At 37.0% G+C, this 14,520-nt stretch overlaps 3 protein-coding genes across 3 annotated transcripts; 2 read left to right on the plus strand and 1 right to left on the minus strand.

The window, feature by feature from the left end:
• Window positions 1-1,828: 1,828 nt before the first annotated feature.
• On the minus strand, window positions 1,829-3,552 carry LOC106299379 (probable ran guanine nucleotide release factor). Its single transcript, XM_013735479.1, has 8 exons — window positions 3,512-3,552; window positions 3,289-3,378; window positions 3,161-3,196; window positions 2,935-3,072; window positions 2,524-2,610; window positions 2,407-2,454; window positions 2,243-2,319; window positions 1,829-2,164 (listed from the first exon to the last, which is right to left on the minus strand). Exons 2-8 carry the CDS (start codon window positions 3,364-3,366, stop codon window positions 2,017-2,019), a joined length of 612 nt encoding a protein of 203 aa, XP_013590933.1. The 5' UTR covers window positions 3,367-3,378; window positions 3,512-3,552; the 3' UTR covers window positions 1,829-2,016.
• Window positions 3,553-5,501: 1,949 nt separating this feature from the next.
• Window positions 5,502-8,407, plus strand: LOC106298368. The gene is made up of 10 exons (XM_013734477.1): window positions 5,502-5,727; window positions 6,077-6,254; window positions 6,348-6,505; window positions 6,589-6,734; window positions 6,812-6,874; window positions 6,959-7,051; window positions 7,167-7,328; window positions 7,411-7,496; window positions 7,581-7,732; window positions 7,816-8,407. Exons 1-10 carry the CDS (start codon window positions 5,604-5,606, stop codon window positions 8,118-8,120), a joined length of 1,467 nt encoding a protein of 488 aa, XP_013589931.1. The 5' UTR covers window positions 5,502-5,603; the 3' UTR covers window positions 8,121-8,407.
• Window positions 8,408-13,506: 5,099 nt separating this feature from the next.
• On the plus strand, window positions 13,507-13,854 carry LOC106297962. Its single transcript, XM_013734082.1, has one exon. It carries the CDS (start codon window positions 13,507-13,509, stop codon window positions 13,852-13,854), a length of 348 nt encoding a protein of 115 aa, XP_013589536.1.
• Window positions 13,855-14,520: the final 666 nt, after the last annotated feature.

The following is a 14,520-nucleotide window of genomic DNA, read 5'->3' on the forward strand; positions in this document are numbered from 1 at the left end:
TTTGATAGAAGATCATATAATAGAATTATAGAAATATGTACAATTAATGAAATTGTAGTTACAAATCTCCTTTTCTTTTTTAGGAAAAAAAAAACCCACCAATGTCTTCCTCATCAAGTGATGAAGTTGATGAAGCTTTAGAAGAAATGATCGACCAAGTTGTTGATAATTACATCGACTCAGTGATTCATGGTCACCCCAACAAGTCCAAAAGACGGGCTTATATCGAAAGAGCTCGGGAACAAGGACACAATCAGCTATGGAACGATTATTTCAATGATAATCCTACATATCCACCGGAAATGTTTAGGAAGCGTTTTCGAATGAACAAATCATTGTTCCTTCGCATTGTGGAACGTATAAGTAATGAAGTTCCATACTTTCAGCAAAAACGAAGTGCTTGCGGAAGGAACGGACTATCTCCTCTTCAAAAGTGTACGGCAGCTATACGTATGCTGGCATATGGTCAATCGAGAGATACATATGACGAATATCTCCGACTTGGTGACAGTACAACACGTTTATGTTTGGCAAATTTCACTGATGCAATAATACTATTGTTTGGAGATGAATATCTACGAAGCCCTACAGCAGAGGATCTTCAACGATTACTCGATGTTGGAGAGGTACGGGGGTTTCCGGGGATGATAGGCAGCATCGACTGTATGCATTGGGAGTGGAAAAACTGCCCAACGGCTTGGAAAGGTCAGTTCACACGGGGTTCAGGAAAGCCGACAATTGTCTTAGAAGCCGTGGCATCACAAGATCTTTGGATATGGCACGCTTTTTTCGGCTTACCAGGTACACTCAACGATATCAATTTTCTTGATTGGTCACCTGTTTTTGATGACATCTTACATGGTCGAGCGCCTAAAGTTAAGTTCAAGGTCAACAACCACACTTATCGTATGGCCTACTATCTTACTGACGGAATTTTGATAATAGGTTTTTCTGCCTATTGCAAATGTTGTAGTGTAGGGGGGTGAATGTCGAACCAGTCCTAGTGATGTGAATCAGTGAGAATACAAGTCATTTCTTAAGCTAAGCAGATTCAATAGTTGTGAGTGTGTGACAAGTAACAATAGCAAACAGAGCAATACAACAAGGTTTTAATCAAAGTTTGGTGATGAAGATGAATAAGCTTTGTATATTTTTCAATTTCTCAATTTATGTAATCTACTCTTTTAATGTATTGAATAAATAGTTTTCACAAATTTAATAATATTTTTAATATTTTATTCATGTATTCTGAATAATTTGAATTTAAAAAAAAAATTAAATATTATTATTTTAGTCTTATGAACTCTTTCTTCAGGTTAACCAATACAGAAAAAGATAAATACAGGTTCATAACTATTCATGGATTCACAAAAAAATATTAAAAAAATTATCTGAACCCTAATACTCATGCTCTAAATCATTTATTTGGTCAATGGAAAATATGTTTCACTATTCAATATATATATCAGTTTTTTGGGACGGACGGTAAAAGCCTTAACTTCAATGATTTAAGACCCGACATCATGACTTAGTTTCTCGACTGAACATACAGAGTAAACTACTTTACAAAGAAGATTTCAGTTTTCAATATTGTTCACTGTTGACAGGCGCAAAACAGGACATCTGATTCATTAGACAAAACTACATGTAATTTTCATCGAGATTTATTTTTTTTGTTAATTATTTTATTCCAGTATTAATTCTGAGACCACCTATTAGAATAGTCTTTTGATGTAAAAAAAAATTGAATTATAACCATTTCCAGTTATTTTCTTTATCCATCAAGTCTTCGTGGCTTAATTCAATTATTGTGTTGGGCAAAGAAGTGTATCATTCGGCTTTCTATTTCTATATAAACTCTCAAAGTAATTCGTAAAAGGAAGAACTCTAAACTCAAACCGGTTGAGAAGCCAAGCTATCCAAACGCAACACAAACTAATGAACTTCAACATTAAGAAACCACATAACACCAGTTGGCAGATTTGCACTGTTTGGTTTTGCTGATGAAGCATGGACTCAAGCAGAGGAACCGAAAAGACTCCAGTCATTGACTCTGAACGTAGAGACTGCATGTTTAATGACATCACACATTGGCGAAATTCCAGATTGTGAAGCTGGCACAGCTAAACCAGATCCCACAGCATTCGCGCTTTCGCTCAGTGGGCTGCACACAAAATGCAAACACATGAGACCAAAGACAACATGGAACAACAATAACAACAACACGTTTATGGGGACTCACTTGATGAGAATAGGTTCATACGCAGTCACTAAGACATCTGTTTCAACTCCCTTGAGACGAAGATTCGCCACATATACCTGCCAGAAGAGATCATCACATTAAGACCAGCTGAAGAAGAGGAACCACATTCAAAGGACAGCACAAGGAGAAACTTAATTAATTACCCTAACTAAGTTTTGTGCATCTCTTCCCTGTCTTCCTTTGGATATAGCCTGTAATCATTCTTTGTTAGAAAAAAAAAAGGAAAACAAAAGGGGAAGCATCAAATGAATTAATCTTACCATCTCTCCAACAGCAGATGTGACAACGGCAGGGATGTTTCTGAAGGAGAGTCCAGGAGCTTCAATGACTTGTGATTGGTCAATCAACTGAAATTACATGTGCAACATTACTACTATTGTTTTGTATCATATAATCAAAGACATACAAGATAATTGTTTCTAGTTCGACTAGTTTCAGAAACTGAACTGAGAAATAACAAATACGCTCTAGCTAGTTATACGACTTTACGAAATTAAAAGCATGGCAATGAAAAACACAAGCCTCAACTATTCTTATTATTACTGAAAAGGCTCAAACATTCTATACATATGTTTTAAAGTCTTTGGTGCACAAGAAGAATACAAGAAAGGTTGAAACTTCCAAAAGTGAAACTGAATCGTGTTTTGTATTCCAAAGTTCAAGTGGGTTACCTTGAATGCTTCGGCGTCTTGCTCACGAGCAAGATCCTGAAGAAACCAAGAAGCACTGCCGTTGTCCCCAACGTCGCTCTTGAAATCTAAAAGCTCGAATATCAAACTCTCATCTCTTGAAGGATCCACAAACACTTCCTGCCAAACCAAATACTTGAGATTAGAGATTCTGTCTATCCAAATCTTTATAACAACATTATGTTTGGTAGAGGAAGAGTGTAATAACCTGATGATCTGGAACTTGTCGGATATTACTCGCATCCTGAAGAAATCATGAAACCATTGTTGATAGAACACTGATTATTATCAAAAAGAAAAAGAGAGCGAGAACATGATTGATGATGAGACACAGACCTGGAATCTTTGAGGGAAGGCGCTGGTAATAGCGCCGCCAAACAAAGGCCTCTCCAGACACAACTCACTACTAGACATGTTCTGTTCGGCGTACAGTTTTTTTTTTTCTTAAAATTACTCAGAACAGAACAGAGCTAACCGAAAACTACAAATATGACAAAACTATAGGTAACCAGTAAACTCGTTAAAAGAAAGAGGAGATTAGGGGACAAAAGCGATTTGCCGATTGATTAATCTGGCGAGTATAGAGGAACCAACTGGTTGATCGAAGTTGTAGGAATCAGAAGAAAGTTTAAATAACTTGTATATATAGGTGAGTTAATCGAGCGAAGCTTCACTTTCACGCAGAGGGGGGCGTCATTACAACGCCAAGTCAAACATAACCAAAAACAAGAAAAAGAATTCGGTTCTTCGATTTGGTTTCGGTCGGAGTGAATGCAATTCCGGTCCTTTATTGGTTTTTGCAAAAGGGATACCGGATTGGAACCGAGCTATGGACCGGACCTATCGTATTTTCGATTCGTTTTTTCTGTCAATTCGATTAATTCGGGTTAAGACTTGAAAACCAAAAAAAACCAAAACACCCAGAGCATCGTGCAATCGTTTATCATGACCAAAATGGGGACGTTTTTTGAAAGCTTGTAATTTACAAAATCTCTCGAGGTTAAGTTGTGCTCTCATCAATGCTCGTTTTGGGCAAAACCAGATGAAACATTCGTTTCAACTCTCTAATTTTTTTTGAAGAAAATTATATAGATATAGGTCTCCAAAAATTTTAAAATCTTTAGTAAATCGTCTATAGCCTTCAAAATCTCATGACCGGTCCTGGCTCTCAGAAACGTATACAACATGGTTCTGCATATGTTAGGTTAAAGGTTTATACCGAACTTGTTATCACTATGACTGTTAATTTTAAAGAGATATGCAAGTTGTTAATTACTCATTTTAGTTTGGTTAAGTCCATTTCGGTTTGGTTAAATAAACCACTATATTGGTTAAGAGTCGGTTTGTGCAAACACTACTTGTAAGCGTTTAGCTCATTCAAGAATAATCAATCAAATATTAGTTATCTTCTTCAACCCTAAATCTCTCTAACACCATGTCATCATTTTCAACCTCTATCAACAAATCGCTGCTCTTAAAAACAATTATTTTCCCTCAGTGGTCGTTTTCTAGACCTTGATTTACCAACTTTCGGATTCTCAAGTGAATCTCTAGATTGGATTTATATATCTTGATTAGATGTCATAATCATTTAGGTTTAGATCAAATTTGCCTAACCATCTAGTTTATGGGTCACATGAACAGATCTTAGAAAGTTTAAGTCTTTATGGTGTACATGTTCTTCTAGTGTTTGAAAAAAAAACAAAATGAATGATCGACAACACCACCGTCAATTACCATAATATGATTCAAAAATCAGATAATAGAACAAAGAGATAAGTGAAACTATTATTTTCTTGCGTTTAAAGAGTGGTTTAAATTTTGTAGTTTCTTACAAAGAACATAACAAATTTTGATGATTCCCCGTTTGATTTATTAACTTGTTGGACAATTTTTTTCAACAATGTGCAAATTTCAAATTTGAATCCAAATCGAAAATAACCATATTCGCTTAGATTACTAGGCAATTTGTTCTACTCTATTTTTTTCAACACCGCATTTCATATATGAAGAAACCGAAGGGAAGACATTATTCGAATACATTGATATTAGATTCTAAATCTTCAAGACCAAAGCTCCACAATGGGAGAGACCAAACATGACACTCGAGAACCAAAACTTAGACCTAAAACCCACAAGCTAGATCACACGTTTCTATGCATTGTTTTAGATTAAGATTTTTTCACTTTTTGCAAAGTTTCTAACATCGATATATTGTTAACAAAGTTTTCAGATTTTAGGTGTACTTCATCAGATATTTTTATAGGTAACTTGGTTGTCTTTTCCAAGTATTTATGTAACTTAAATATAGTTTGAATAAATAAATATTCGAGTATTTTTGCTGGTTCTGAACATATAAATACCCATACCAATTTTCAAAGGGGTGGTAAAAGAAAACCGGAATTATCTGCATAGAAGAAACCAAACCAGAGCCGAACCGAGACTTCGATACCGAGGTCTACATACAACGCTACGCGCTCCAAAAACAATTAATTTAACTAAACCGAGACTCTCTCTCCACTTGAATACAACGCGACGCGCACAAAACGCAAAGCTTAAATATAGCGTTCTGAGAGGCGCGCTTCTCACAGTTCCTTCCGTCTTCGTTTGGCGAGCGAGAGAGAGAGAGAGAGGCAAGGGGTCACTCAATAATGGCTTCTTCTTCTTCTTCGTATCTTCCTCATCCTCATCCTCATCGAATCTCTGTTCTCCTTCATCTTATTGTATTCTTTCTCTTATCCTCCCTAGTCGCATCGGACACGGAGGCGCTCAAAGGTACTGTGTGTTACTTCATGACTCTTAACAATCTCGCTCTCTAGTTACTCATGTGTTGCTCTTTAAAGTACTTATTTGATACCCCCTTCTACTTTGATTCTCTCTTCGCTTCTTGATAAACACTTAGGGATTTGAAGTTCCCTGCTGGGTCTTTTTGATTTTGTGAGAATTGGGTTTTGTGTCACTTCACTTCACTTCAATCTGCTAGTGTAGCTCTTGGGTTCATTCCACAGACCATAAAGCTTTCTCCTTTGGAACTGAGGATACATAAAGCTTGAATTTTTATTTTATGTTTTCCCCTGCATATACGTTTCATAGGTTTGCTTATTTATGTAATGACATATCACAGGTGTTGGTCCGGGCAACTCAGCTCTGAGTGTCAACCTTACTTCGTGCGAGCGCATCCAAGTCTCTGGCTACCCAAGAACCGAATTAGGAAAGTATGCACATTCTTTTAAGGTCAAGTTGGCTCCTTTGGTTACTCTCTCGGAGAGGCTACACTGCAAAATTCAGATTTGTGTTCACCGGTAAGTGCAATACCTTTTCTTCTATCCATGTTTTCATATGTTAGTAAGGAAAAAGCCTTGTTTCACCATTGTACTATGGTGGTCTCTTTTCAGGAATGCTTCACTTGGAATGTGTCAGTGTGAGAAATCTGATTGGAAAAATCTTCAGAAGGGCCAGTGGAGCTTTGTCATGTCCCCATATGATACACAATACATTGATTTGAAGTACACTGGTCAATCTTCTGCTTCAGTCACCATCTCCATTACAGAAGGTTCCTCCTTCTTCTCTCTTAGAGACCTGTTCCGGCTTTAGTGACTAATCTTCACTCTCTGATTATGTTTTTCTTTTCTGCAGATTTTCAGCAATGGCGTATTCTCTGTCTTGTGGTCGGACTGGTGGTGATCTTGGCAGCACCAGTTGTCAGCAGCTGGCTTCCATTTTACTACACCAGCTCTATGGCTGTTGGTGTCTTCCTCGTCGTTCTTATCATTATTTTCCAGGTAAGTGTGGATTTTTTTCTTCCTAATCATTATAGTATTGCTCAATAGTTATGGCAAAATGGTGCTTCTTTTTGCAGGTTATGAGGCTATTGCCTACCGGGAGGAAAAACGTTATGTATCTTGCTTTCTACGGATCTGTGGTGAGTATGTTTTGCCACCGCCTCTGGTTCTCCGAGCAATTAGTTTATATAGAAAGTGCTTACTTTTGAAACTTAATGTTGCAGGTAGGGGCTGGATCATTCATTCTACATCAGTTCTCAATGATGATCGACATGATTCTTGTCAACTTCGGGCTGAGTGAAGACATGTATAGTCCAGTAAGTGTCATAGTCCCCTGCTTCTGCAGAAAGCTACAAAGCCTCTATTTTCAGTTCTTGCAGGTGTATGTAGCATAAGCTTAAATAACAATTGTTACTTGATTCCTACACTCAGGTTGCAATCCTCGTGCTTGTGGGAATAGCCATCACAGGAGCTGCTTTTGGATTCTGGACGGTGAGGAAGTTTGTGGTTTCCAAAGATGGAGGTGTGGATGCTAGTGTTGCCCAGTTTGTTAAATGGGCAATGCGTTCTGTAGCCGCCACGTTTATCTTCCAGGTACAAATTGCATATTGTTTGGTAAATAGAAGTGTTATAAAAATAATAATAATCTGATGTGTTACACTCTCTTTTACTTCAGAGCACAATGGATACCCTTTTGGCGATGGGAGCTTTCCTCTCAGCTAGCTTACTCGGTTATCTTATCAGCAGAACCATTCACAGAAGGTATGTGCTCACTCGCCTTGTCTTTATGTATCTTGAAAAAGCGTCCTCTGTCTTTAAGACTGAAACAATGTTGCAATTACGCAGGAAAAGCGTTGTAACTCAAAGGCAGTGGCTGGTCCCTGCAGGTAAGGGACGTCCTATGCATGGACGAGCTGAGTTTCTTAGCCGTCCCGGAGGAGGTGGACTGTGGAACAGTGCTTGGACTGTACCTTCATATACTGGTTCTCCTTCTAACGGTATTATTTAACATGCTTTTTACATTTGTTGGCCTTAAACGAAATAATAATTGATAAATTTTTTTGGTGTGGTGTAACCGCAGGTTTGAGGAATGCGATGTCACGGTCTTCATTTAACCGGAGAATACCGATTGAAAGGAAGGATTATTATTCTACGTACCACAGGACGCCGAACCGGAAGAAGTTGTCAAAGGACGAGTATGAAGAGGTGACACGAGAGACGACGAGGGAAGCAATGGCGGGACTCGCTGCTTCTCCGGGGTTCAGTGATTGGTTGATTGAGCATGCTGACAGAATCAAGTTGCTTCCGGATGAAAGTTATGATGACGAGATGGGTAGTGAATCAGACTCAACCGGTGAACAATCCTGGGCAGGTTTTATCTGGTAGAGAGTTGAGGCAACAATTCTTAAACTAGTTGCAGGACACGTGTCGTTTAGTGCTTACCATTAACTTGGCAGGGATGAATGCTCTCAGCTTTGAGAGAGTTTAGGGGATAGTTAGGAGTTAAGAGTTTAGTCTTTGTACAATTTTACAGTTTTCTCCAATCTAAAGCAGCTTAGGGTTACTCTTGGTTGTGTAGTGATGTTTGCTCCTTTTGTTTCTAGTGGCTCTGTGCCATCCACACCTCTTTTAAATGGATGAAAGGTTTTGAAATGATTAGATCATTTCCCTAATTCTTACGTTTATACATAGAAAATATCAAAGCTTCTTCTAATTCATCTAGCGGAAACACTCACGCACCAAGGTACTTTTAACTTTCATAGATTATCTTATGTGTTCTTGTAGATGGTTAGGATGAATGTACATGGGGATAAAGGAAGAAACAAATAGATTGTTGAACACAAAGATGAGATCGTCTGTTCAAGTAAACTGATAACATAAAAGATGAGATCGCGTCCTCCTTCTTTCCTCAAGTAAAACTCTTAATTTTATATTCCCTCTATTTCGAAATACATCAAGTTTTAAGATCGTAGTTTTAAGATTGTGCACAACTATTAAAAAACTTGTTTTTTATCTTAAAAATATCATTAAAATATAAATTAAAAACTATTCAACCAGTCACAAAACATAATACAAAATATCATTGGTTACACATTTTTTGATAAAGTGAAAAAGTACATTGATATATAAAAACATCATCTATTTTGAAATATCAAAAACTTTCTAAAACATCATCTATTTAGAAACATATGGAGTATAATTTTTTAAAAAATATTGAATTATTTCAAAAATATATTTATTAATAATGAATGTAATTAGTGTATAAATAATACTAGTATAAAAGAATAGAATATATGTAAGTAAGTAATTATATCTAATTTCTATAAATTAAGATAAACATAAATGATTGAAAAAAGATAAACGTAAATGGAAATATTATATTTCTAGATAATGATAAATTTCTTCTTCTAAGATATTAACTTATTTTCCCTAACTAAATCTTGTCTTTATTGATCTCATCGATCCCCCATTATAGTTTGTGTTGTACATATATCCTAGATAGTAACTCGCTTTTGCACGGAATAAGATATCTATATTAATGTTGAAATTATATATTATGATTATGTATAACATAAGATATACTTTAAGCGATAGTTAGATAGAACTAAAAGTATGATTGTTATCAGGGGTGAAGCCAGAAACTTTTTTATAATGGGTTCATTAATATTAAAATTTTGAAATATGGTGTTTGCAAGTTTGAGAAGAAGTTTTGGAAAATATTTTTTTTTTATATTTTGCCTATCATGTTGTAGTAGTTGGATTTAAGGGATTAATACATAAAATCGAAAAAAATGGATCAATAACATATTATAAGCAAAACAATAAATGTGTGAAATAAAAAAAATATACAACTCCTTTAAATTCAGAAAACATAGTTGCATAATAAAATAAATTGAAGGTTATTTGACCCTCTAAAATGTAAAGGTTGTTCCAGATGCGACCAGCACATGAGACTTGCTGGTGGTTCGTTCCTGGAAGTTTCTTCTCATCTTCAAGGTCATGTAATGTAGAGCTCTCATGGCGGCGAAGGTGGTGACACTCGCATGCTTATATTGCTTGCTCGAGAAGACCAATACACTAAGCCGAGACGATTTACAGTGATTCATTCTCCTCGAAACAGAGATCACCTCATCGAGCAGTAACAAAACCGAGTATGACACATTTATCTAGAAATAGATTTTCAACGTACTCTTTCAGCAATGAGAGGCGGTTCTCAAAAACGTGAGTTGATATTACGTGTACGCACACCAATTAACCTAATGTGCACACTACCACAATCGAATGGTATGTCGATGTAGCACTTTAGGATCAAATCAACAGAGACCAACGATTACACTTTATCTTTATGGGATCAATACTTAGCTAAAACAATATGGGGGTTTTAAAATTTGAGGGTTTCGTGAGAAACAAGTAACAAGATTAATTAAAGTATTCAGATAACTAAAATGCTAGCCTAGGGTGGTTTGGTCGGGTGTTAAGCAAGTGTGAGCCAAACAATTATTCAAGTTCGATTAAGAGCAAGTCTAGAACTCGGATCACTCAAATAGAACAGTCCACTGTCGTGGTACTGCTCCCTATGCTGATCAATCTTGATACTTAAACTCTCGTTTGGATCAAAACGCGACAGCAAGCACTAGAGATCAAGTCCGATATGTTCACAAAACACCCTAACATCTACTTTCGCTGGTTATGGATGCAATGCTCATTCATAACAGATCTAGCAACCTATTACACGGTTAATGAACAAGTTAAACCTAGGATCTAACATTAAGCGGCCAGTTTAACGCAAGCATTAAGAACAATTATGAATGAAGACAATCAATGGTTTCACGTATTTATGTTTAACTCACGGATCTAACACCCAAACACCCTAGACTAAGCAAGTTGACTATTCAGCCATGAACAGAGAAAACACAGAGACAGAGACTGAATAAAACATGTGTAGATAAAATAGAATAAGGGTTCAGGGGGTGCTTCTCTATGGTGAGAGACATGGAGCCTTCTCCCTTTATAAAGTATCAAATCACAAATCTCTAAAATCTCAAGTCTGGTTCCTTGTGTAAAAAGTAGCGTAGAATGTAAAAAAAAAGAGAAAAATATGATATATCAAAGCCACAGGCGGCTGGGAGAAAAACATGGGATAATTAGGGAAAATTCCGTAATGACTTGTAGTTTTCTTAAAAATCTATGCCGTTGGAACATGCACTTGGGTTGCTCCGCTCTATCCGAAACAATCACTCGGGTTGCTCCGCTATCGGGAACAGTCACTCAGACTGTTCCGCGTGAAAATCTCTAGATTGCATTCTTTTCTGCATCTTTTGTTCTAACTGGTGCATCTCTCATCCAATGCAACTCCAGACCTGTAATGACTCAAGAAGGACTAAGAAGACTCGATAAAGACTTGAAAACCAATTAGAAAACATATATACAAGATGCCAAAAACACCATATATCATGAGTGCTCTGCTAAATGCATGAAAGCATGTACGGAGAAAATGGTTCTTTCATTAACACTTGGCATCATACTAAAGTTTCATCGTTTTGTCGTCTTTACGGATCTGTCGATTTAATGGCGATAGATGGGTTACCGTTTTTAACAGAAACGTATAGAGGAATAAGGAATCTTTATTTATGCTATGATTATATTGAGAGGATTGATAAATCAACTAATCGAACTTGAAGCCGAAGGTTTATCACGTAAAAGTGTTCGTCGAGAAAAATATAGATGGTATAAAATTCTTTTAAAGGAATGTTAGTGTGAACACATTAAATTCACAGTTTTGATGAGAAATGTTCTCTGCGTGACATGTAAGCGTTTTACTAAATAAAAGGTTCTCGTGAAGCCACGTCACCACATCACATTCCTTGCCAATAAACTTTTAAGATAAGTTTTAAAAGTGTTTCTCCTTTAATATATTGGGGATATGCTATATATTGTGTCTTCTATAAAATACTAAATAAAAGAACTGTTATAAATCATATTATAGATGACCCATAACCATAGCATCTTCCAAGACCATACTCGGCCCATACACATAGGCGGCTAAGTCTTTGGGATGTTTTTCCTTTCTCTTGTCTTAGTAGTTTTCCTAATCCTAGTTGGTTTAGGTTTTGGATAATTTTCATATTTCTATATCTTGTAATCCTTATATAAAGGAACCATATGTTTTATGAATAAATATACAAACTATTCCCCTTAGTTTTATAATACGTTATCAGCACGATAGCCTCTAAAACCCTAAAGCTAATCCTACCCGGTGAACACCCTAATCCCGATTGCATCCCGATCCTACGCGTTCCCGATCAGCAACCCCGCGTTCCCGTCTCAGCTTCAGACGCTCTCAGCTCAGACGAACTCAGCCTCAGCTCTTGATCCAGGACAGCTCGCGTTCCAGACAGCAAGCGTCCCGTTCACATCAGAGCCGCTCGCGATCCGATAGCAACAACTCCCGTTCAACGATCAGCCGCTCGCGATCTCAGCCTCAATCCGTTCCAGGCCAGCTCGCGTCCATGCCAGCTCGCGTCCCGTTCCTGTCCACCTCGAGGTTCATTCTTTGGTGGTCCGGTTTCAACAATCAACTAAGCTAAAGGTAATTCGAATTCTAAGAACATATGAATCGAATTGGGTTGATTGATAAAGAATGAAACCATAAAACCTAATCTTTATGATAAAAGCCATAGGATAATAGATCAAACCCTAATGAGTAAATCGAAGCTCTAAAAGTTCGATCCCCAAACCCTAAATCGAGATTGATATATTGATCAATCAAACTCAAAACCCTAATCAGTTTTGAATCTCAAAACCCTCTCAAAACCCTATGATCCAATGATCATATCGTGTGCTTAAATCTCCCTTGATCTATGATTAAATCAAAACCCAGAAAACGTAAACCCTAAAATTGCTAGAAATCGAATCAAAACCTTAAACCCTAATGTGAATCTGTTTTGATGATTGTTCTTGTTTGATTAAATCTTTTAATGTTTTGAGGTTTAGGTTGCTAGAATATTTTACCTTCTGATCTGTTTTTGTTTTCTGAGAACCCTAAATTCGTTTTACCCTAAATATCATGTTATAAATTCGAATTGAAGCATGTTTGATTCTTATTTGTTTTGATTGATCTTCTTGATTGAGAGTTAGGTTGATATTTTGATTGATCTCATAATCTGTTTTCTAAAAACCCTAATATCGAATATGAAACCTTAAAGGCTTTGAAACCTTAAAATCGCATACTGCTAAATTTAGTTGTTAGATTTCTAAATTAATTTGAAGTTTAGGATCAGTGGCTAGATCAATTGTTTTTAAACCCTAATCTGAAAGCCTAAACCCTAAGTTGACCAGACTTGTTTCTGAAACCCTAAATCCGCATAAACCCTAATTCCGATTCATTGCCTTTGATTGAAAGCTAAATTGCTATATAACCCTTAGTGAATTCGTATGCTAGTAATTGCACCATGGCCGTGTGGCCTTGTTTGTATCTTGATAGTATGGTCGTGTGGCCTTAGTGCATAATAATCTTGCTGCATATAGATCATCTAAATCCTAAGTTTGCTATGCATCATATATCACCTAGGCCGTGTGGCCTCATTGCATATCATCCCCATAGCCGTGTGATACTATCATCGAGGGGAATATAGAGAATGACAAAAATTTATACATGGCAATAAGTATTATCTGCCATCATCTCACTGAGGGTCTAAAAGATCAGTATCTGACTACTTAAAATCCTCTAGAACTTTGGACCGCTTTACAGCGGAGATATGATCACCAGAAAATGGTGTTACTACCAAAGGCTACATATGATTGGAAACATCTGAGAATCCAGGATTTCGAAATCGTGGATGAATATAACTCAGCTCTATTCAAAATTGTCTCTAAAATGAGACTTTGTGGTGAGACTGTAACAAAGAAGGATTTGTTGGAAAAGACTTTCTCCACATTCCATTCTAGCAACATGTTGCTGCAACAGCAATACAGAAAGAAAGGTTTCACCACCTATACTGATCTGATCTCATGCCTATTATTCGCTGAGGCTAATAATGAGTTACTCATGAGGAACAGTGAGATGAGACCTCCTGGATCAACTCCATTACCTGAAGCCAATAAGGATGTAGAGGAATAGAAAGAACCCACCAAAGAAAGTAACCACGTCCATCATGATAAACCACACGGCTATGGAAATGGCTATGGTGGAGGAGGCCGTGGTGGATGAAGAGGGCGTGGCGGGCGTGGGAATTATAGCTCACACGGCCGTGGGAAAGGGAACCACTATAACCGTGGTAGTGGTCCTAGCTATGGCCGTGGTCGAGGCAGAAGCAGTGGTATCTCTAAACCACCACACTCGTCCAAATCAGGATGCCACAGGTGTGGAATGGATAACCATTGGGCAAAGAATTGTAGGACTCCCAGACTTTGTGATCTCTATCAAGAGAGCCATAAAGGGAAGAATCCAGAAGCCCATTTGGTCCACCATGATGGGGAAAACGATTTTGATCATGACCAGGATGACCTTATGGATTATGAGACTTCAGATTGCCTAAGAGAATGAGATGATTTCGACATTCTGTTTTTGTGCTTTTGCTTTAATTTATGTTTGCTTTGCTTTGCTACTTACGTTTTTAATAATATGATTTATTTGAGTTTACTTTAATTCTATTATCTTATCTGATTTTATTTAATAAGATGAATGATTTTATTATTGAAAACGCCAATATGAGTTTATAAATTGCGGGTATGGTACACATTAAGGGCTACGGCCAGATATGTATAAGGACAAGCATTTAGATGA

This window comes from Brassica oleracea, chromosome C6 (assembly GCF_000695525.1).
Source record: "Brassica oleracea var. oleracea cultivar TO1000 chromosome C6, BOL, whole genome shotgun sequence".
Taxonomy (NCBI): domain Eukaryota; kingdom Viridiplantae; phylum Streptophyta; class Magnoliopsida; order Brassicales; family Brassicaceae; genus Brassica; species Brassica oleracea.